This window comes from Rhinatrema bivittatum, chromosome 3, assembly GCF_901001135.1.
Source record: "Rhinatrema bivittatum chromosome 3, aRhiBiv1.1, whole genome shotgun sequence".
Taxonomy (NCBI): Eukaryota; Metazoa; Chordata; class Amphibia; order Gymnophiona; family Rhinatrematidae; genus Rhinatrema; species Rhinatrema bivittatum.
Window position 1 is genome coordinate 195170957 of NC_042617.1, and position 23757 is coordinate 195194713.

At 45.8% G+C, this 23757-nt stretch overlaps 1 protein-coding gene across 6 annotated transcripts in view; it reads left to right on the top strand.

The window, feature by feature from the left end:
* SASH1 (SAM and SH3 domain containing 1) overlaps positions 1–4096 on the top strand; it is a 590251-nt gene extending 586155 nt beyond the window's left edge. For all 6 annotated transcript variants that reach the window (XM_029594048.1, XM_029594049.1, XM_029594045.1 and 3 more), the window contains one exon: positions 5–4096. In XM_029594048.1, coding sequence (XP_029449908.1) covers positions 5–268 — 264 coding nt within the window. In that variant the 3' untranslated portion in view covers positions 269–4096. The remainder of the gene's footprint in view (positions 1–4) is intronic.
* The last annotated feature ends 19661 nt before the right edge of the window (positions 4097–23757 follow it).

Consider the following 23757-nt stretch of genomic DNA (forward strand, 5'->3'; position numbering starts at 1 on the left):
CTAGATTCCAAGTGGAGGACTGACTGAAATCTGTAGAAAACCTGTGTCCCCTGGATGCATCACCACTGTCTCTGACTGGCTGGTTTCTATCGGACTGCCAATGTACATCACCCCTCTCACAGAGGCTGGAATCAACACGCTGAGCAAAGCCTCTTTCCTGTCACAGATTCGACTGCAGGAAGCTGGAATCAAGGAGGAGAGACATAGAAACAAGTTGATAGCAGCAGCAGCAAGACTTGTTCAGACCCCAAACCCAGAGGCTGTTTAGACTGCCAGACTAGATACTTATTGAGACCTGCTTCCAGTTGCAGAATCTTTTATCTTTCTGCAGACAAAGGGGTTAAGGCACCAGAGATTCCAGCAAGAGGCAAGTGCATGTTACAAAGGACTAGAAGAGTTCTTCCAGTTCTATACAGCAGGAGAGAAGGCAAAAAAACACGAGATAATACAGAGAACACGGGATTCCATTCAGCTCTTACAAAAGAAAAAGTAAAAACGTAGTAGTATAATTTTTCAAGAGCGTAAAATCCAACAGGAAGGTGTAAGCATTTGTTTTGCAGGCCTGCTTCTTGGGGAGGGAATAAATCCAGTGCTGATGACTTTTATGCATGTTCCTCCATTGCTTTGGTGTAAACTTTATGGAGGCCACAAAGGCTGTAGATAAAAGTAGGTAAAATAAATAACAGACTGGAATTTAGGGTTTTAGCACAGATCATGTCTGTGGCTGCAAGACAACTAACCAAACTACGCTTGCAATCTCTTTTTGAAGAGTAAGATCTAAAAAGAAAACAAACCACCAATAGATGCATTGTAGCAATCAGCTCTTTTGCCTTAAACTAAGCTTTTGTGATATGTTATCTTACCAGCGTCCGTCTACCATACTTGTAAGTCTCGGATCATACTGCCGGACACCTGCAACTGACTTAGGACCATTCCCCTCAAAAGTGGCACTGCAGATGTCTTGCTGTAATATGTTCTGCTTGCTTTTCAGCACAGGACTGATCCCTGAGTTCTGGATGTCAAGCTAACTTCTAGCTCACTGTGGCTTGCGTTTGTTGTTGTTACTAAACTTTGCAAAAGATATATCTTTGCCTTGTACTTTTGAAAATGTGTTTGTCTTCCATGTTATATACTTTTTTCTTTTTACTGTTTTACACTGCCATCCATACACCAGGATGGGCAACTCTGGTCCTTGGGTGCTACAAATAGATCTGCTTTTCAGGATACTCACAAAAATTATTTGGAAGAATCTGCATACATTTGTCCAAAAACAACAAACCAACCTCCACAGATGGAGTTGCTTATTGGGGGTATTCTCAAAGACCCAAGGAACAGTATTTCCCATCTCTGCCTTATGCACTACTGTAGTGCTTCCATGCTACATTGACCACATCAGTGGGAAACATTGACTTTGAAAGTACAGATTAGTGACAGCAAAACCAAATCAAACACGAAACAAACATTCTCCTGAAAAGTAGGAGCCTTGCAATGTAGGGATGAACTACGGCACACTGTTTTCAGTCACTCACAGGACAACTTTTATGTCCTTGAAACAGATAGCCTTTGGTCAATGCTAATTACAAAAAAAAAATAATAAAAGAACTGAACAAATTTAATTTAATTTAAATGCCTCCTCTCGGAATCAGTCAATGTCACCGAAGTGGTGGGCAATCAAGACATACATCAACAATTTTGCAGTACACAAATTCAACATTTAAATATACAGGACAACCTGTAGTGATCTCTCATAAAAACCTCCACATGTACATGAGGAAATGGAAGTTACAGGCACATTAAAATAAAAGAAAAATGTTGGAAATGGCACACTCTGGCTGCCAGGGATCTTGGCTCATGATTTCAGAGCCCCTAAGCAGTGGGGTGAGTTCTTTTGATCCACTCCCCTGCAGTAGAATAGCAGCAGAGCAAACGCCACTCCTGCTGCTGGTCACAAGATGGATGCATCCAGCAGCCAAGGGGAAAAACTGATAAACTGCTTTACCTTCCTACTACTTTTTTTTTTTTTTTTAATTACTTTTCATCCAACCAGGCAACTCATACCTTGCCAGACACAAGGGCCGCCTGTTAAATAGGCATGAAAGACGTCCGTCCCAAAAAAAGTGAGCTTTGCAGCATCCATACTCACAGCCTCCACGTACTAGGGTGATTTGATAATCTTTTAAAGAAAGCGTAGGTGTGAATGAGGTAGCAGTCAAATAATATTTTTATATGTAGCCTTTTCCATAGCGCCTGTTAATGGAACATGTGGGCTAGTGGTTAACACATCCTGGCCCTGCCATGGTCTCTAAGGGTTGCCTTTGGGTAAGTGGCGTCATATCCCAGTGTCTCAGTTCACTCAGCTGTAACTGGGTGGTATAGCACAATTTCTGTTATGAACACATAGGGCATATTGTGAGTTGACTACTGAACTTACACACAGGGGGTCCCTGTGATTGGAAAAATCAATCACACATAATTTTGTCACAGGCTGGCAACCCAGGGGAGAATTTGACAGTTGTGTAATCACTGCACGGACGTTTCACGTAACAGCGCATCATATAAAAAGCACGCAGGACAACATCACACCAGTTTGTGGGCAAGTGACCAGGAGTACTTTTGTACACCGGTGAGTAACCAGTTTATTAAATGAATGAAAGGGAGCAAGCGGATCTCCTGTTCCTTCCAGCACACATTTCCAAGGAGCTGTGACTGGCAAACGACAATTAAAATCCTGTCGGGGGGAAAGGGGTTTATAAAAACATTTGTTGGTATGAACAGAGCAGACAGCTTTACTTCAACAAACTCAGATTATTTGCAATTGGAATTCAATGCAATATTGTAAGATTGAAGACAGGAAAACTACTACTGTAATGCCATTCACCTCCTCCCCCCCACTAAACCCCAGGACCTCAACTGCAGACAACACACACAGCGCAGGGTACCTGGATGTGTTCATAAGGACACCGAGGGACCTATGCAATAAACTGAGCGTTAAAAAAAAACATGTGCTGGTTTCCAATGCACATTTTTACCACTCAGGTACATTTTTTTGAAACCCCCCCAAAGCAATAAGCTATGATACACTAATGCATCGGGAGATAAAAACGCATACAAACTGTAAAATGTGCGTTCGGCAAAGGGAGGGGGAGCTGTTTCTACAAGTGGCGGCAGCCGCCGCCACCACATAATTAGATAAATACCAACTGATCCGGCTATGTGGCGGCAAGCAGCAGCCGCCAGATAGTCGGAGAAATCAGTACTTATAAAGTACTTATTCAGCTATGTAGCGGTGACTGCGCCAGATAAGTACCGATGTGGCCGGCTACTGCCACATACCGGCTTGGACAATTTTTTTTCTTCCCCTATAGCGCTGGAAACTTAATTCCAGCCTTGACCCAGGTGTTAAATTTCCAGCGCTAAAGAAGGTACTCTGGCCCGCTGCAGTCTTTCTGTCCCGGGAAGAAATACCTTGATGCCCTCATCTGCATGGGACTTCCATGCAAGCGTGCTGAGTATTGCTCTCCATGAGGTACGCGCATTTTCTGCACACAAAACTCCTTCCTGCATCAGGATTAAGTTTTGCCCATAGAAAAAGAGCACACAAAATGCAGGCTACAAGGCGTGTTTCTCTGCATGCACCTTTCTCCATCGGCCCCAAAGTCAGCAGGCCTGCATTTTCAGCATAGTGGTGCTGCAATTTCCAGGGTGGGTTCTTGATTTAAAATGCCCTTTGCCTTCCTGTCTGGAACTGCTTATACTTTTAAACTGTATTATGGGAAGGTAAAAAAAAAAACCAAACAAAAAAACATCAGGAAGGGGCCAATAGGATCATTGAGACAGCCACTGCTATTTAATTGCTTACTAAAATCTTGGAATGTGAGCAGAGAGACAAAACGATGACAACGTCCATGAACCAGCTCCAGCACTTTACAGGTTGGATAAGTTGTCTGCTTGGGCACTCCTGAAACTGCTAATTAACCAACAGCTTATATTTTAATTGCAAAATAATAATGCATTTCATTCATTAAAAAAAAAAAAAAAAAAGAACCCTTTTTATACTGAAACTTGATACTCTCATTTTTTTAAATTCAGTGCCCAATATCCTCTTGCCCCAGTCTTTATCAGTACAGAGACTACAGTTTAAAGAGCCTTAGGAGCATTTCTTTTTACTCCTCTGGTGCATCTTTTTTTCTTAATTTCCTTTTGAATCACACACTTCTTTGTTCTATTTAAAACAACAAACCTAAATTTCCATCATTTGAAGTCTGTAAAGATTAATGGACTAAGTCAATACTTAAAAAGTCTAACCTTTAAAAAACATGACTGTGCATATTACCATAAATAAATGCTCTAATCACTATTTGAGGTTTTTGTGTGTCAATGGGAGGTATTGCCTTTCCCTGCATCTTTGATCTGACATACGCAGGCAGGCTGTAGGGGATCCGTGGCCCAAGGGCTGGAGAGCCACTTCCTCCATGCCACTCTCAGGCCAGTACAATGCCCCTACGACAGTAGCAACTGGCCCCCATGGATAAGGGCTCTGAACCCAACAAGCAGCATGAGCTAACATGTTCAAACAGGGCCAGAGTTCCTGTTCCAGTCAGCACTGCAACGTCATCCCACTATGGTTTCCTCTAGTTTGCAAGCTGAAAGCTAGAAACAAAAAATCTGTGTGTATTTGGTAGAAGAAAATTTACCATCCTCCTTGAGCAATTCTCAGACTCTGGAGAAATATTACCTTTTGTCAGACACTACACACTCCCACTCCTCCCATAAGGGTCACTATTTTTCCATTATATGGCAACAGTATCAAAGATGTCACCAACGTCTGTGGAAATCTGTGGGCAGCTCCCTGAAAAAGTAATGAAGCTGCCTGTGGGAAATGATTGCAGAACTCTTTCACTTTTGAGGACTCTGTGTGCTGTAAGCCTCAATTTTAATCTATATGTGTGGCAATTTTTGTAAATTGTCAGCTTGCAATAACAATATTATTACCTTGTATAACATCTTTGTCCTGTCTCTAGTACTTAAGGAGTGGGATTGTAGACTTTCCCCCCCTGGCTATTGAACCCATCTTAATCACTCACTGCCCTGGAGATGCCTGCTGCTGCATCTTACAAAATAGCTTAAATACCTAAACCATGGCTAAATTCCAAATGTCATGCCCTGTGCTCTTTCAAGACTAGAAAATGTTATTGAAGAGTTGATCCAAGCTGTTTACTGAACATCATCTTATCACCACGTTAGCTCCAACACACTTACATCCTTAATTGACACTCTTGGAGAAAAAAAAACACAAATTATGTAACAACTGACAATGTTGCACTTTCTGTACATGAATTCAATATTTAAATAACTTATTTTTTGCCATTTTCTGTTCTTAAAAGATGTAAGTAGCTGTAATATATCAGTACTACAACATCCTTGCAGTTTGCTTCCAACCGAGAGAGCTGTGTATTAAAAAGCAAGTGTAAAGTATTGTACTCTGTTTCAGCTAGCAAAACGATGGTTGACAAAAGGTTCTTCCTGTGTCTATAGTTATATGTCATAATGTTCATATGAAGAAATAAATACATTCATTTCCCAAAGCGTATGAGTGTCTGATTTGATGGAGTCTACCCCTTCATTGTTTGTTGGGAGGGTACGGTGGTAGCAGGAACCCAATGGAAAACCACAAGAAACTGGATTTCTAGAAATTTAAAAGCAGGGGATAGGGGAAGAAAAAAACACCAAACAAAATGCCCCCTCTTGTAGAAGCAATTCCTGTCCATGAGATGGTTAAAAGCCAATAACAAACTTTACTATGATATTGCAGCTTAAGTGTTGCTTTAACTAGAAGACTTAGTCAGCCCAGCAGTGTGTCAGAGCTTATAGCCTTCAGGGCAGGGGGATTTGCACACTTGTGGAAAGGATCCTGTCTAGAACGTCCGCTCATCTTCCTGGCAGGAAGGAGGGGGAAATAGCCAATATGGTTCATCAGCATTGTGCAGTTCATGGCTTGGTCACTAAGCATTGGTTTGGGATGACAGAGAAACACACGATGTCCACAAGCAGGCATGAGCACCTGAGAAAACTAATACCCACACAAAGACAAAAAAATTCCATGCCATTGCCATGACAGTGTTTTCTCCAGAAAAGGTGATGAAAAGTGTTGGTCTTATTTAGATTTAAACTCATTGGGGTAGATCTTTAAAAACTACGCGATTGCGTACTTTTGTTCGCGCACCAGGCGCGAACAAAAGTATGCTGAATTTTATAACATACGCGCGTAGCCGCGTGTATCTTATAAAATCCGGGGTCGGCGCACGCAAGGGGGTGCACATTTTTGCAACCTGCGCACGCCGAGCCCAGCGCGGCCTGCCTGTTCCCTCCGAGGCCGCTCCGAAATCGGAGCGGCCTCGGAGGGAACTTTTCTTCGCCCTCCCCCCACCTTCCCCTCCCTTCCCCTAATTAACCCACCCCCCCGGCCCTATCTAAACCCCCCCCACCACCTTTGTCGGCAAAGTTACGCCTGCTGAAAGCAGGCGTAACTTTGCGCGCGTTGGCCGGCAGCCCCGCTCCGTCCTCCGGTCCCGGGGGCTGGTCCGGAGGCCTCGACCACGCCCCCGGGCCAGCGCCATGCCCCCGGGTTGGCGCCACGCCCCCGCGTTGGCGCCACGCCCCCGGGCCCGCCCCCCGAAACTCCGTGGCACGCCCCCGAAACGCTGCGTCGTTTCGGGAATGCCCCCGGACACGCCCCCTCCCTCCCCTTTTCGAAAGCCCCGGGACTTACGCGCGTCCCGGGGCTTTACACGCGCCGGCGGCCTATGCAAAATAGGTGCGCCGGCGCGCGCGGGCCTTTTAAAATCTGCCCCTCTGTGCTTTACTCATTTTCTCACTGCAGATGTGTGTTTTTCTAAACTGTCCTTTACTCCAAGGGCAGAGTATTTTGCTTGCATCTTTGTTCTGTGATGATCCATACAGAAGAGGCAGAAGTGGTTACTTGTAAACTTTCAACAACTTTGGTGTGAAACATGGGTCCCGCTGAGATCCTTCATCCAGCCCACTGTCGCTGTGTCCGGTGCACCTCTGGGGCAGCAGCTCATTGGATCCGGAGGCTAGTGGGGGTGGTAAATGCAGGTGGGAACGTAGTGACGGCTAATAAAATTGGGCCAAAAGGAGAGGTATCACACCAAAAAGGCAGCCCTATAGGAAACACCATGGGTCCTATTGCAGTTCTTATCCCTGAAAGCAGGGATAAGCAAGGGAAGCCTCCTACCTGCAAAGAAAAAACCCCACCACGATGTAAAATCCTGGGAGAAGAACGCCAAAGGAGTAAAGCAACTATTGTCCCTAAGATTTTGGGGGCTATTTTAGTTGTTTATAGAGAAGCCAAAAATAGGTTCTGAGTGTGAATACATCCAGAAGTGTGTTGAGAGAGGTCAGAAATATTATTTTTTGGGTATGCTGGGACTTCAGAGGAACAAGCTTTCTTTAGATGACATCATCAGTGGAATAAGACACATAGTAAGCTTTTTTGTTGTTGTTGAAACAGAGAGATGTTGAAGAGAAAGAGAGGGAAGAGGACATAAAAAACTTTTGCTCTTCATGAGCATTAGAATTGGTTCTAAAAAGAGGAAACATTGCCTTTAATAAACAATTACATTGAAACACAGAAACCCTTGTGATACAGGGAGATTCACTCGAAAGAGGCCCTGAATATCCTGTAATAACTCTCAATAGGACGAAGCAATCTGAGCGAAACAACGTGCAATGTCCTATTGATGTCCCTGGGCCTAGGGGAGTTAGAAGGTCGCAGTATGGTGGAAAGAGCACACAGGCTCGGAACCCGATCGAGCAGACCAGGCCCAGGGTGACAATTGCCAAGATTTTAAATTTTACCCGTAAAATAGCAATTTTACAAGCTTACAGAAAATGTTCAATGCTCACTTGTGAGGGAAATAGGATCCTGATTTTCCAAGATTATTCTGCAGTGATCTCCCAAAAGCGGAAAGCGTTTTCACCACTATGCACAGAGTTATTTAACAAGATGATGTGCTTTAATTTGCAGTACCCGACAAGGCTCTGCATAGAACATAAGGGAGCCTGGAGATCCTTTGATTCAGTTACAGAAGCCAAGCAGTTCATAAATGACATGGCTAACACCGGTTGACTTTGTCTTAGTTTCTGGCAGAAAGTCAGTTTTCTATTTTGTTTTCCCTCATGAGAGATTCCTTAAGAAATTGGGAAATCATGAGATACTAGGCAGTGTGGGTTGGTAACTGGATAAAAAAAAGAGGAAATAGAGGGTAGGACTAAATGGTCAGTTTCCAAATGGAGAAAGGTTGTTAGTAGAGTGTCCCAGAGGTCTGTGCTGAAACCTGTGCTATTTAGCTCATTCATTCATGATCTGCAGAAAGGAACAGTGGAAGAGGTGACTAAGGGGGTCATTTTCAATAGCTTTTGCCCTCAAAAAGTCCCTTTTCGCGTGCGTTAGGGTGATGAGGGCGGTCGTCCCTGGAAGAGGAGGAGTCGGGGCAGCACCGGGGCTGACGCTGCGGAGAGATCACTGGTGGCCCCCCGTTTCCCCCCCCCCCGGTACCGTGCGATTCTTCAGCCTCTTCGGAGGTTTGATTCCCTATCGAGCTGTTGCCTGGAACCACACCTCCTCGAGGGCGGACCTATCCTCTGTCACAACCAGGGACCCAAGCTATGACAGAATATATCTGAGAGATCCTGGCTAAAGGGTTCATTTGACCATTGACTTCTCCCACTGGAACGGGATTTTTCTTTGTTACAAAGAAAGACAGATCCTTAAGGCTGTGTATTGACTATCGCGTCTTAAATGCCATCACTAGTAAGGACAAGTATCCTCTGCATTTGATCTCTGAGTTATATGATCGACTTCAGGGAGCCTTCATCTTTACTAAACTAGATCTACGCGGAGCCTACAACAGTACACATATGCCCTGAAGACATCTGGAAAACAGCCTTTAATTCCAGAGATGGGCATTACAAGTACCTGGTAATGTCCTTCGGCCTTTGTAATGCCCCGGCTGTATTTCAACGAATGATCAACGAGATCTTCCGAGACCTTCTATACATCAAGGTAGTAGCGTATCTTGACGATATCCTTGTCTTCTCTAGATCTTGCTACGCACCATGCACATGTTCACACGGTCCTCCAATGTCTCCGTGAGAACCATCTGTTTGCAAAATTGGACAAGTGTCATTTTGAACAGTCCAGTCTGCCTTTTGAAGGATACATTATCTTGCAACAAGGGTTTTCCATGGATCCAGAGAAACTCAAGGGAATCCAAGACTGGCCCCAGCCTGTAGGTCTCCGAGCTTTGCAGCAGTTTCTTGGATTTAAGAATTACTACAGTCATTTCCTCTCTAATTATTCCACTCTGGCGGCTCCTCTCACCACTATGACCTGTAAGGGCTGAGACACTCGAAACTGGACTCAGGAAGGCCCTTGCAGCCTTTCAGTGCTTTATAGAGGCCTTCCTCGCTGCACCATGCCTTCGCCATCCAGATCCAAACCGCCCCTTCCTGGTCGAAGTGGACGCCTCAGCTATCGGGGCCGGGGTGGTCCTAAGCCAACACTCGACATCCGGGTTCCTGGTCCCTTGTTCCTTCTTTTCTCATAAATTCTCTCCTGCCAAACAGAATTACAGTATTGGTGATCGAAAATTACTCGCAATTAAGCTGGCCTTAGAGGAATGGCGCCCCTGGTTAGAGGGGGCCCAGCACAAATTTACAATTTACACCAATCATAAAAACCTCGAACACCTGAGTCATGATCAGTGTCTCAAACCCCGTCAAGCTCAATGGGCCTTGTTCTTCTCCAGGTTCAATTTTGAACTCTGGTATCGCCCCGCAGAAAAGAATCTCCGGGTGGATGCCTTATCTCACTCCCGAAGATGTTCCTGATGAACCAAGTCACATTATCAACCCTGCTTATATTTGCTTGCCCGCGACTCTCCCAGTTCCCGCTGGGAAAACTGTTGTTCTCTGTCGCCTTCGTGAAAAAATCCTCCGATGGGCACACGATTCCAAGTTTGCTGGCCACCAAGGACAGGTGCAAACTCTTGCCTTACTCCAGCGATTCTTTTGGTGGCCTACTCTGGTCTCTGAAGCCAGAGCATATGTTGATTCCTGCAATACTTGTGCCCAACAGAAATCCATAGTCCGTCGACCCTGGGGTCAACATCAACCACTTCCTCCTCCAGAAGAACTGTGGACACACCTTTCCACAGATTTCATTGTGGATTTACCACCGTCTAAAGGTCATACTGTCATATGGGTCACCATTGACAGGTTTTCTAAAATGGCCCATTTTTTTAACTGCCTGGCCTACCTTCTGCTTCAGAGATGGCATGCTGTTTTTTGTTGCGACCACTCTGCCTTACCTCTTTTTCTTCCCTTTCTCTCTCTTTGGGCAAGATGGCTGTCTCCGGTGCCGAGGGCCTTGGCGTTTCCAGATCAGCATGGGCGTCCCCATCTGCCATACTCACTCCTGTGGCCTCCTAGGGCATGAATGCGCACATCTCTGATGCTCAAATACATGTCATGGCGGGAATCTCGGGGCGGCCCCACCGCATGACATCAGTACCTCCGGGTATATCTAGCCTCCGCTTCAGCTACCACTTTGAGTTAGCAAAGACTTAGCTTCGCTACTCTGCCTGCTATAAGCTGCAAGCTTAGCCGCCACTTTTACGCTAAGGGCCTCGCTCCAGTAGAAGCTCTAGACACCCGCTCCTTGGGGGTCTCTCGCTTCCAACGTTCCTTCAGAGTCCTCACTAACCAAGACAACTGCTCCTCGGGGGTCTTCTCTCTCTATTCATTTTCAGGATATTGGACCATTGGGTACTCGTTCCTCGAGGGCCTATCTAGTTCATATCCTGCACCACGGACCTTCGGTCCCATCATTCTACCATCAGGAAGACGCCTTCACTCCGTGAGTACCTCTACGATCTGACGCTCCAACTCCACCCATCAGCCACGGCGTTACCCGCACTGTAGGCTCCTGCCTATCATGAACATCTGGGTGAGACTACACTTCTGAGCCTGTTGAACATATTGGCACTTCGTGGATCAGTGCCTTACCTTCCTGCTTCACCATCTAATTACAGCAGTACAATAAAGACTCTATTCATTCTGTGTCTGCTATCTGTGTCAGCCTATCACAGTGGTTCCCCACGGGGCTCCTCCTCGTGGGCGGAGTCATCTCCATTGCAACTAAGGGTCCACAATGCCTCAAACATAACATTTTTCCTCCATATCTTCTGGCTGCACGGCTTACCCAAGGACATAGTTTCGGACAGAGGTCCCCAGTTTGTCGCCCGCTATTGGCGTGCTTTGTGTTGTAAATTCGGCATCAACATCAGCCTCACCACAGCTTACCGCAGGCCAATGGCCAAGCTGAACGCATGAATCATTCTTTAAAGGCATTTCTCCGCGCCTACATAAATGACCGGCAGGACAAATGGGCAGAACATCTTCCTTGGGCGGAATTATCGCACAACTCCGACATCGCCGCTGCCACAGGAATGTCGCCATTCTCCATAGTTTATGGTAAGCAGCCACGGCTTCCATTACCCATACCGTTGTCTGTACCCTCTCCAGCTGCGCAAGCCACAGCAGATTCTCTTAAGGTTCTATGGAATCAGACAAACCTTCACCTGCGCAAAGCTGCAATCCGGGCCAAAAAGTCCGCAGATATTCATCGACGCTCTGCTCCTGAGTTTCTTCCTGGTCAGAAGGTTTGGTTAAGTACACGATACATCCATCTCAAGATACCTTCTCAAAGGTTCGCACCAAGATATATTGGACCTTTTCCAGTCATCCATCGTGTTGGACCCATTACTTACCAGCTCCAGTTGCCTCCGAATTTGGGAATTCATAACACATTTCATGTGTCGCTTTTAAAGCTGTTGGTTCTCTCCTTGCCTTCTTGTAAGGTTCCTGAACATCTCAGCTGGTTGCTGAGTCCAACACCACTTATAAGGTCCACGAAATTCTTGATGTCCGCCATAGGGGTCGTCAATGGGAATACCTCCTTTCTTGAGAGGAGTACGGCCCAGAAGAAAACTTGTGGGAGCCAGCTCGTAACATTCTGGATAAAAACCTCCTCCTACAGTTCCATCGTACCCATCCAGGAACACCCAGACTTCCAAGGGGGGGGAATGGAAGGGGGGAATACTATTGCCTGTGCCGGCCACGGTAGGCCCTGGGCCAGGCCCTCACACACTCTTCTACCTACTTCAGCATCTGGCTCCACTTCCCTCGCAGTGGTGGGCCACTGCCTCTGACCTTGGGCCGTCCCTGCTGCCCCTCTCTCCATGGCAGACTCCTGTTTTCCGCGGCTGGCCTCACCGTGAGGTCAGCGGAGAGACACCGCTGTCCCGCACCACACCCCTCCTTAGTTGCGTGTGCATCCCTGTTCTTTTAAAGGGGCCGTGGCGGAATCCTATCCCTCAGCCCCGAATGATGATGTCACTGGGCTCTGGTATATAAGCCTGGGCCCAGCCTCTGGTTAGCTGCCTTTGTAACAGGTCTCCACGCTGGACATGTACTTCGTTGCTCTCCCCAGTGACTACCTCCGTGTTCCTGGTTCCTGTTCCTTCTGTGTTGCTGATCCTGGTCCTGTTACTTCATCTGTTCCTGTGCTTCTTGTATGTTCCATTGATGTACGGACTGACTTCTGGACTCGACCTCTGCTTTGCCTGACCACGTCATTGATCTTCTCCTGAACACGACCTCTGCTTCGTCTGACCATGTCATTGATCTTCTACTTGACCTGACCTCTGCTTCGCCTGACCACATCATTGATATTCTCCTGGACCCAACCTCTGCTTTGCACGACCATGCTACTGATTGGAAAAGAAACAACTAAAGGGGTATGGTAATTCGAGTGGTAGCGGCTTGGAAACAGCCAGAGGAAAAAGGAGGCAGACTCTGACTGTTCCTTAAATGCAATTTATTTACAGTGAAAACAAAGCACAGTACAAAGCAAAACAAACAAATTAGGCATCTCACCTTTAAATTTAAGTATCTCACAAATATTGGGTATCAAACATAGCAGTTCTTAGCATATTTCTGGTCCCTGCCTGCTCCTCGGAGCCTCTCTAACCTTTCTAGGCCGTGAATTATTAAACTCTGGTGAGGTGCTTCTCCCTTCATCCAGGATTCTCTATGTCTGAATTGTAAGTGGTACTGGGCGAGACAGCTGTGCCCGGTCCTTTAAATTAGTCTGAGGGAGTTTTCTATAGACTGCCTCACAGGGGGATATGATTGATATTTATAAAATTATGAGTGGGGTGGAATAAGTAAATAGGGAATGGTTATATGCATTTTGAAACAATAATAGGACTAGGGGGCACTCAATGAAACCAGCAACCAGAAGACGTAAAACAGATAATAGGAAGTATTTTTTTACTCAGCACACAATCAAGCTTTGGAATCTGTTACCAGAGGACTTGATCAAGGCAATTAACACTGTGAGGCACAAAAGAGGATTGTACAAATTCTTGAAAAAAAAAGTCTCTAAACAGTTATTGGTCAGCTGGACTTGAGAAATCCAGTGCTTATATCTAGAAGTGAAATAGAAGAAATAGCTCAACTGTTGGAGATCTGCAGGAATTGTGACCAGGACTGGCCATTTTGGAGAGAGGATGCCATAGCCAAGACTCCATTCTTGCAGTTGAGACTGGGGACAGCCACTGACCCAAAACAGTACATGGAGTCTGTGCAGCCATTGTCTGTGCATGAGTATTAGGTACTAGGTGAACATTATAGCCTTGCACCCCCCACCCTCCCCTTGCACAATTAAATATTATGCATTTATAATAACAGATTTTACATAAAAAATGATATTTGAAGTACAACTTCTGAGGTAAAAATATCATTCATAGCAAAATGTAGATTATATCTATATTCACCAAGGTAGTGCCACCAGAAAATCTACTAACGAAATAGCCTACTAGATAAATAAACTCTTAAGAAATTGAGTGAAATTATGCTATAAAGGAGGAAAAAATACCTCAGAACCTGAGCAGAATAGGTATAAAACCTTGCAACCTCTCTAATGTAATCATAGGTCAAAATACCTCCTTGTGCATTTGTGCAAAACCTTTTTTTATTCATTTAAAAGTAAAATGTCTTAACATAAAATGAATTACAATATAAAAAAAAATCCCATAGCAAAATAGCACTTAACTACTTATGAAAAAACAACACTGCAAATATTACATCAGCCTTAAAACACCAATACAGCTTCTATTAGGAAAACAGAATAAGTTAGGAATCTAACAGCCTACATAGAAACCACATGCCAGCAGAATATTTTACTTCAGTTATACATTCAGAATACAGAGAGATCCTCAACAAACATAGAATAAAAAGGTCATAAAGTATAAATAGAAATATGCAGACAAAAATTGAACTAAAAACCACAAGTAGCCAGACTCTGTATGCAGTGCAAGAGTGATAAAACAAAAGCATCACCAATCCTCATAAAACAATAAACAATAAAATCAAGGAATATAAAACAGCAATCTTAATAATAAATCCAAATAAATAAAAAATACATATTTCAAAACAATTGATAAATAGAATATCCAATAATTAAACTCTCATAAAACTTTTTAAAATTTCCCAAACCCAAATATAATATTTCAAAACATCAGACACATCAAACACCAAATAATTAAAACCAATAAGAATAAAAAATCCCCTGCTTTCCCTACCTGGGAACTTTGATTCCAAACACCCTGAGATTCTCGGGGGTGAGGCATGTGCACAGACTGTCTCTTTGTGTTCTCATTTACACATATTCTCTATCACACACACATCATATTCTCTAGGGATGTGAATCGTTTATCTGACGATTGAAAATATCGTCCGATATTTTCAATATCATCAGATATCGGGGGGTCCCCGATAGCGATAGGAAACCCCACGATTAATTTAGTTGGTTTTCTTATCGTTATGGGGGGGGGGGGGGGCGGGAAGAAAGGACACAACCTAAAAACACAGCCTGACCCTTTAAAATGAGTTTGTTAGTATCCCCCCACCCTCTGGACCCCCCAAAAAATGTTTTTAAATACCTGGTGGTCTAGCGGGGGTCCCGGGAGCATTCTCCAGCGCTTGGGCTGTCGGCTGCCACTAATCAAAATGGCACCGATGGCCCTTTGCTCTTACCATGTGACAGGGGCTATTGGTGCCATTGGTCGGCCCCTGTCACATGGTAGGTGCACTGGATGGCCCACGCCATTTTTAAAGATGGCGCCGGCCGTCCATTGCTCCTACCATGTGACAGGGACCGGCCAATGGCACGGATACCCTGTCACATGCTAAGGGCAAAGGGCCATCGGCGCCATTTTGTTTACTGGCAGCCGATGGCCCGAGTGCGACAGAATGCTCCCGGGACCCCCGCTGGACCACCAGGTATTTAAAAATTTATTGGGGGGGTGTCCGGAGGGTGGGGGGATACTAACAAACTCATTTTAAAGAGTCGACTGTATTTTTTGGTTATCGGCTCGGGCGCAGCCGATAAAAAAAACCCGATCGGACTGCAAGAAAAAAATTTCACGATGTGAATCAGAACCGATACCGGTTCCGATTCACATCTCTAATATTCTCTCACATGCCCACTGACACTTATATGATAGTCAGACACATACATGCTCTTTGACAAACACACATACATACAGAAAGTCAGTTGCACACTCTCACATGCTCATTGACACACACACACAGATGCACACATTCACACTAACAGCCAGTCATATTCTCTTATACTCAGACACACATACTCAGTCATAGACTCACTCTCAGTGACACTCTCTCACACAGATGCAAAGTCACATACACTCACTCACTGACACACACACACTTTCTTATATGCTCATTGACATACAAAAACACTCAGTCACACACATTCTCTCATACACAGTGACTTACAGAGACTCTCACTGACTATTCTCACATGTTCACTCCGTTATACTCCTGCAGAAGACAGAAGCGGCAGCAGAATTTCTGATTGAATTAAAAAAGTTTTTATTTACTCAATTGGTGGTTAGGTGATTCAAACAAAGCCATGGGAGAACAAGTTCTCGGTGGGCTGCCTGTTTCTTGTGGTAGGAGGCATCTCTTGTCATGGGAAGGGGTGGGCTACAAGGCACCGATACTCTTCACTTAGGGGCAGATTTTTAAAAAGTACGCTGGATTTTATAAGATACGCGCGTAGCCGCGCATATCTTATAAAATCCAAGATCGGCGCGCGCAAGGGGGTGCACATTAGTGCAACCTGCGCGCGCCGAGCCCAGCGTGAGCTGCATGTTCCCTCCGAGGCCGCTCCGATTTCGGAGCGGCCTCGGAGGGAACTTTTCTTCTCCCTCCCCCCACCTTCCCCTCCCTTCCCCTACCTAACCCACCCCCCCCCGGCCCTATCTAAACCCCCCTTAACTTTGCACGAGTCGCTGGCAGCCCTGCTCCGTCCTCCAGTCCCGGGAGCTGGTCCGGAGGCCTCAACCACGCCCCCGGGCCGGCACTACGCCCCTGGGCCCGCCCCCGAAACGCCGGGGCCCGCCCCCAAAACTCTGCGTCGTTTCAGGAACGCCCCCGGACATGCCCCCTCCCGCCCCTTTTCGAAAGCCCCGGGACTTACGCGCGTCCCAGGACTTTACGCGCGCCGGGGGCCTATGCAAAATAGGCTGCCGGCGCGCGTAATCCGGAAGGATTTACGCGCGCGGGCCTTTTAAAATCCGCCCCTTAGGGTTTTTGTTTTTTTTTGCTGCAGCCCAAGAATGAAGGGGCTTGCTGCAAAGGATAGCATGAGAAATGGAGCTGGCAGTGAGACAATCACAGGAGGCCTATAGGCCACTTCCCACTGGGAGAAGAAGAGAAAGAGCTGGGAAGGGGAGGCAGCTAAATTATTTCCCACCTCTACAGTTGAAGGTAGCGAAGGGGTACAAGAGAGCTGCAGGAGGAGGGTTAGGAACCTGCTGCAGGAAAATTTAGTGAGCAAATAATCAGTGAGTGAGAGCCTCGGGGAAGGCTTGAGAAGCATGGCTGGGTACCTGATCTTGGATGGAAAGGCCCCTGCAGGCATGGGCCGCTGCAACCAACACCAACCTTATGATTGGCCATACTGGCCTAAAGACCAGATAGGCCAATCTGCCCCTGGTCAAACACACTTTCTCACACTCACTTTCAACAGTGACACACATATTGTGTGATACTCTCAGGCACACTCACTGACACGCAGTTACTGCTTCCCTCATTTACACACATCTCCTCTCTCTTGCGCTCTCAATCTTTTTTTTTTTATATATATTTTTATTTTATATTTATTACTTTTCAAAATGTTACAAAGCAATTTATATTCTTTTTACAGAAATATCTAGAAACATAAATTTAACATAATCAAACAGAAGAAGTTCCACATATACATTAGACCACCAAATTATTCTCGTCGGAGGAGCAATAATTATAGGAAGCCATAATATCATCAAGAAAGAAAAAAGAAGAAACTGGTCATAGCCTGATACATCTTTACCCCTACTACAGGTTAAGTAATAGGACTAACCATGGTTGATGAGATACTTATCACCCTTCTTTGGGAATTAAGCCACACTTTAAGATGTTCTGGTACGAGGAAGATATAAGTAGAATTATTAAATTTACAATACATCTACATGGATATCTGAGCTGGAAACTAGCTCCTAGAGTTCTAGTTTCTTGCCTTTTTAATTTCATTACTGGGGGGGGGGGTTCCACAAAATTACTTTATTAATGTTTATTTCATTTCCTTAAATTTACAAAAATGAAATAAACGTTTTTTGTTTTTTTTATAATCCCCAAAAATGGCCTTAATAAAAGAAATGAGGCCTCCCTACAATCCATCCCTCTCACCCACAGAAAATGCCAGGGCCAGGATCCACCCAGGTCCCACTTATGCAGTCCAGGGAGATCTGATGATGAGGCCAAGGCCCAGGGCAAAGTCTTGGCCTTGCTTGGCAATAGACCTGGGAGGACAATGCTATCATGGCCTAAGCTCCACGCTAAGGCCCGACTTGGAGGCTTGGTTGCACTGCTGAAGCCTAGACTAGACGAAAGATCTCGGCCTAAGATCAGGCCTGACTCTAGGATTCAGCCCGGAAGCCCAGTCCGAATTCCTAGCTGTAGGTCCAGGCCCAGTCTGAAACCTGGGTCCCAGCCCAAGAGGCCTGGTCCCGACACTGGGGCCTCGGCCAAGACACAAACCCAGGCACAGGCCCATACATGGAGACTAGAGACCAGGCCTTGGAGCTCCTCTTCTTTCTTCTGTCTTCTTAAAATGACATCGTTGGCTTGAGAACGTCCTAGGGCAACTTAATTTCAGCACTTCCCTCCTCATCAAAGGGCGCCATTTTGATGTATGGCAGTTCATTTAAACTGATGAGCTCCATGGCCTGGTCTTCAGCCTCTGGGTCTGATCCTTAGCCTGGACCTAGGCCTAGGCCGATGCCCTAGCATTCGAATCCAGATTTTGGGCCAGGTCCTGGCATCAGGCCTGGGCCTAGGTCCCAGTGTTAGAACCGGGCCTGTGGGCCAGGCCTGGCATTGGCTTAGTCTGGGACTAGGCATCGGGGCCAGGCCATGTCGTCAGAACCACGACGGACACAGTAAATAAAAGCCGAGAAATTCTCAACCCTGGCAAACTTTTCCAGGCCTAAATCTTGGTTCAGGTCCCAGTCAAGACCCCAACATCAGTCCTGGGCCTATGTGTAGGCAAGGCCGTGTCCATGGGTCTAAGTCTAGGCCCAACGGGTGACTTTTTATTTTTTTCAAAATGAAACATGAATACCAACGAAATTTCATTGCATTTTTATCATTTCATTTCGAAAATGACGAAATTAAATAAGAAATATCATTGTCATTTCCTATTTTGTTTCCAACAAATGCATATGCTTACTAATTAATGATAAGAAAATATTTGTGTAGTATGATCCAGTAGGGATGTGAATCGTTTTTTGACGATTTAAAATATCGTCCGATATATTTTAAATCGTCAAAAATCGTTAGAGGCGATATTTAATAGGAATTCCCCCGATTTATCGTCAAAAATCGTAAATCGGGGGAAGGGGGAGGGGAAGGGGGAGGGCAGGAAAACCGGCACACTAAAACATCCCTAAAACCCACCCGACCCTTTAAAATAAATCCCCCACCCTCCCGAACCCCCCCAAAATGTTTTAATTGACCTGGGGTCCAGTGGGGGGGTTCCGTTGTGATCTTTCACTCTCGGGCCATGGGTGCGTTGATAGAAATGGCGCCGGCGCTACCTTTGCCCTGTCATATAACAGGGCAAAAGTAGCGCCGGCGCCATTTTGCTTCCTGTCCCCCGACGTCACGAACATAGGAGATCACTCCCGGACCCCCGCTGGACCTCCAGGGACTTTTGGCCAGCTTGGAGGGGCCTCCTGACCCCCTCAAGACTTGCCAAAAGTCCAGTGGGGGTCCGGGAACGACCTCCTGCACTCGAATCGTGTTGCCGTAATGGAAAATGGCGCCGGCCGTACGTCAAAAATCATAAATCGGGGGAAGGGGGAGGGCGGGAAAACCAGCACACTAAAACATCCCTAAAACCCACCCCGACCCTTTAAAATAAATCCCCCACCCTCCCAAACCCCCCCAAAATGTCTTAAATTACCTGGGGTCCAGTGGGGGGTCATATGACAGGGCAAAGGTAGCGCCGGCGCCATTTCTATCAACGCACCAGTGGCCCAAGAGTGGAAGATCACAACGGGACCCCCCACTGGACCCCAGGTAATTTAAGACATTTTGGGGGGGTTCGGGAGGGTGGGGGATTTATTTTAAAGGGTCGGGGTGGGTTTTAGGGATGTTTTAGTGTGCCGGTTTTCCCGCCCTCCCCCGATTTACACAATATTTAAAAAAACAAAATCGTGACGATCCGATTCCCTCCCCCCCCCAGCCGAAATCGATCGTTAAGACGATCGATCACACGATTCACATCTCTATGATCCAGCACATAGAGGTAAAATATTGTTGCAATTAAAACAAGATTACTTCAGGATTAAAATGTCCTTTCTAAACTATTCAGTCTATTTACAATGTTCACTATATTGCTTTAGCTTTCTCTTTCTGTTTTATAGGATGAATCAGCTATCCTTACCTCATCTTATACATTTTATTATCTCCCTTGCTCACCTCAATATCCTAGCCCTCTTTCCTGCCAGGACTGCACTGAGTGCTAATTCCACCTTCTGCCTCATTTGCCTAGTTTATGTCATTTTTCTCAATAACTCATCCTGCCTTGTCCTACTTCCTTTCAATTCTATTTTTGCATCTTATACATTTCCAACACTATCATCTGCACAAACCATTGGATATCTTGATCCTTATGCAGACATTCCGCTGGATATTATATCTGTCCCACCTGTATCACTGAGTGAGGTAGCAAATGATTGGTTTGGGTAATTATGGTGAACACTTCCATTAATAATCAGGAGAAAGTAGTAACATCACTCCTTTTGATCCTGGGGGAATTCTGCACACACAAATTTAAAATTCTGTGTACAAAAACTTGCAAAATTCTGCATACTTTATATTGGTCAAAATAACACAATTTACTTGACAGTCTTTAAGTAATTTAAAATGTAATACAGATAAAAGTTATTACTAAAAGATACAGGGTTTTAAATATTTTGAGCAGAATTTCCCTAGAAGTTCAGTGTAAGAGTGTCTCTTCCATCCTCTCTCCCTGCTCCCCTGACCAGTCTCCTTTTCCTTTGCCCTCTCAGGCCCTGACTCCTCCCCTTGCCACTATCTCTCCCCTCCCACTCAAGGCTCAATCCCTTCCACTTTATCTCCACTTCCAGAGTTTGACCCCTCTCTCACACAGGCTCCCTTTCTTTTATTAAACAGTATATTGAACCACCAGAGGTGGCAGTAGTGAGCTGGAGCGCCCGGCAGGGCTGACGTCCCTCAGGTACTGGAACAGCGATCCCTGGATGGCTGAGCTGGTGAGAAACTCAATATAGTGAGTAGGCAGGGGATGCAGAGTTCAGGAACAGAACCTTGATGGTAACACTCATACAATGGTCTCATAGAAGCCCAGGAGCTGGAATGAGATAGGCCCTCGAGGAGCGAGTACCTGGTTCCAGGGAAAGCTCTGAGAGTGATGGTAACTCACTGATGTAGTAGGCAGCGATGACTACCAGGCAGAAGTGAATTCAGAAACAAGTCCGGGAACGAAGGTCCTCTTGGAGCGAGTACCGGTTCCAGACTGCAACCTGAAAAAGCAAAGAGAGAGCAAGGCCCCCGAGGAGCTGGTACCCCTGATAAGTCCAAGGAGGCAGAGTAGCTTAGGTAGCAAACCCTTGCTAACTCGTGGGCCAATACCATAAAAATCACGGAAGAGTGGGCGAGCGCCCACTCTCCCGGTGTGCACACAGGACACTCTCCTGTGTGCGCGATACAGTAAATTAATTTATTTAAATTATCGTCCATGGTAAAAAGAGGTGCTAGGGACATTAGTGCGTCTCTAGCACCTCTTTTTGGACAGGAGCGGCGGCTGTCAGCGGGTTTGACAGCCGACGCTCAATTTTGCCGGCTTCAGTTCTCGAGCCCGCTGACAGCCACGGGTTCGGAAACCGGACGCTGGCAAAATTGAGCGTCCGGTTTTCAACCCACGAGCCGCGGGCCCATTTTAAATTTTTTTTATTTATTATTTTTTACTTTTTTTTTTACTTTTAGGGCCTCTGATTTAATATTGCCATGATATTAAGTCGGAGGGTGCACAGAAAAGCAGTTTTTACTACTTTTCTGTGCACTTCCCTGGCGTTGGCAGAAATTAACGCCTTACTTTGGGTAGGTACTAATTTCTTAAAGTAAAATGTGCGGCTTGGCTGCACAATTTACTAACTGCATAGCGCGGGAATGACTAATAGGGCCTTCAACATGCATTTGCATGTTGCGGGCGCTATTAGTCTCGGGGGAGTTAGACGCGCGTTTTCGATGTGCTATTACCCCTTACTGAATAAGGAGTAAAGCTAGCACGTCGAAAACGCGCGTCCAATTGCCGGTTAACAGTGCGCTCTGTCAGATGGCACTGTACTGTATTGGCCTGTTAGCATTTCAGAGACCTTTAAATATCCGGTGTGGATGACGTCATCTCAGGGGGACGCCCCTGAGGTTCGCGTCACTGCTGGTACTTCAGTCGAGATGTGCGCGCGCGCGTACCCCTAGGCTTCTGGGCAACATGGCAGATAGCAGCGTCGAGCCGGTCTGGGGATGCCGAAGTAGTTCGGCAGAAGGACGCTCCGGCAGCCAGCGTTCCATCAACCCAGAGGGAGTTACCAAAGCGGTAAGGTGGGCGGAGCGGAGACATCGAGCAGTTACGGTCACAACAATACCCCGTTTCAAAGGGCGATCTCTTCGGGTACCAGGCTTGGGTTTAGAAGGATGCATGAGACGGAACTGATGAAGCATCTCTTTGTCCAGGATATTGGTCTGAGGCTCCCAAGAGTTTTCTTCGGGACCGAAACCTTCCCACTTTAGAAGGTATTCAAAATTCTTGCCTCTTTTACGAACATCCAGAATCTCTTCGGCTTTGTATTCTAAGTCGTCTTCTGCATTGATGACAGGTGGTTCTTCAGTTTTGGAATAAAATTCACTGAGTAAGAGTGGCTTCAGAAGTGAAATATGGAATTCAGCAGCAGTGGAATGAGCTGCTGTGGACATCACTGAGATCTTCAGTGGAAGTGGTGGTGTTGGGGAACGTCTAAAGCCCACTTCAACCTGTAACGCAATAGTAGATCTTCCAATTTAATGAGAGGACTCCTCAGGTCTTCCACTAGACGTCTGAGAATGAAGTTGCCTCCTGCCCCTGAGTCCACCAGGGCAGTAGTCTGAATCGTGACTGGTCCTTAGGTCAAGGAGACTGGGAGAGAGAGCGGAGGAGAGGGCACAGTATGGCCTAAGAACAGTCCTCCTGCAGGACTTAAGTTGGGGCTGTGCTTCTTCTTCTGAAGTCTTCTCTCATTGGAAGTCAAACATCCATAACAAAGTTGCATCAGTTCATCTTTACCAGCAGCAGAGATTACTGGAATCATCCGAGGTGCAGACAGCACTAGCCTGTTTCAACCCAGGTAACACCTTAGGCCGGAGATACTTTATCTTGTCCCGGAGCCGGTGACCAATCCGAGTGGCCAAAGCTACTAATTCGTCCAGCGAGTCAGGTGTTTGGCGAGCAGCCAGCTCGTTCTTTAAATGGTTATCCAGTAGGAATGTACATTCAATTCATATATTTCATATGTTTCCTATACAACCATGTAATATGAAACGTATGAAACATATGAAACGAATGCACATCTAATTGGCATATAATGGGAAACGTATGAAATGAATTAAACGAATGAAACGAATGCACATCCCTATTATCCAAGCCTTTGCAAAAGCGAGTCTTGAGACATTTCGGGTCCCAGTGGAAACATAGAAACATAGAAATGGCGGCAGAAGACCAAATGGCCCATCCAGTCTGCCCAGCAAACTTTCATACTTTTTTTTTTTCTCTCTCATACTTATCTGTTACTCTTGGCCTTTAGTAACCTTTTAGTTCTTTTTCCCTTACACTCCCACCATTAATGTAACCTTTTGGTTCTATTTCTCTTCCACCCCTGCCATTAATGTAGAGAGCAGTGCTTGACTGCTTCTAAGTGAAGTATCTATCTCAATTGGTTAGGGGTAGTAACCGCCACAATAAGCAAGCTA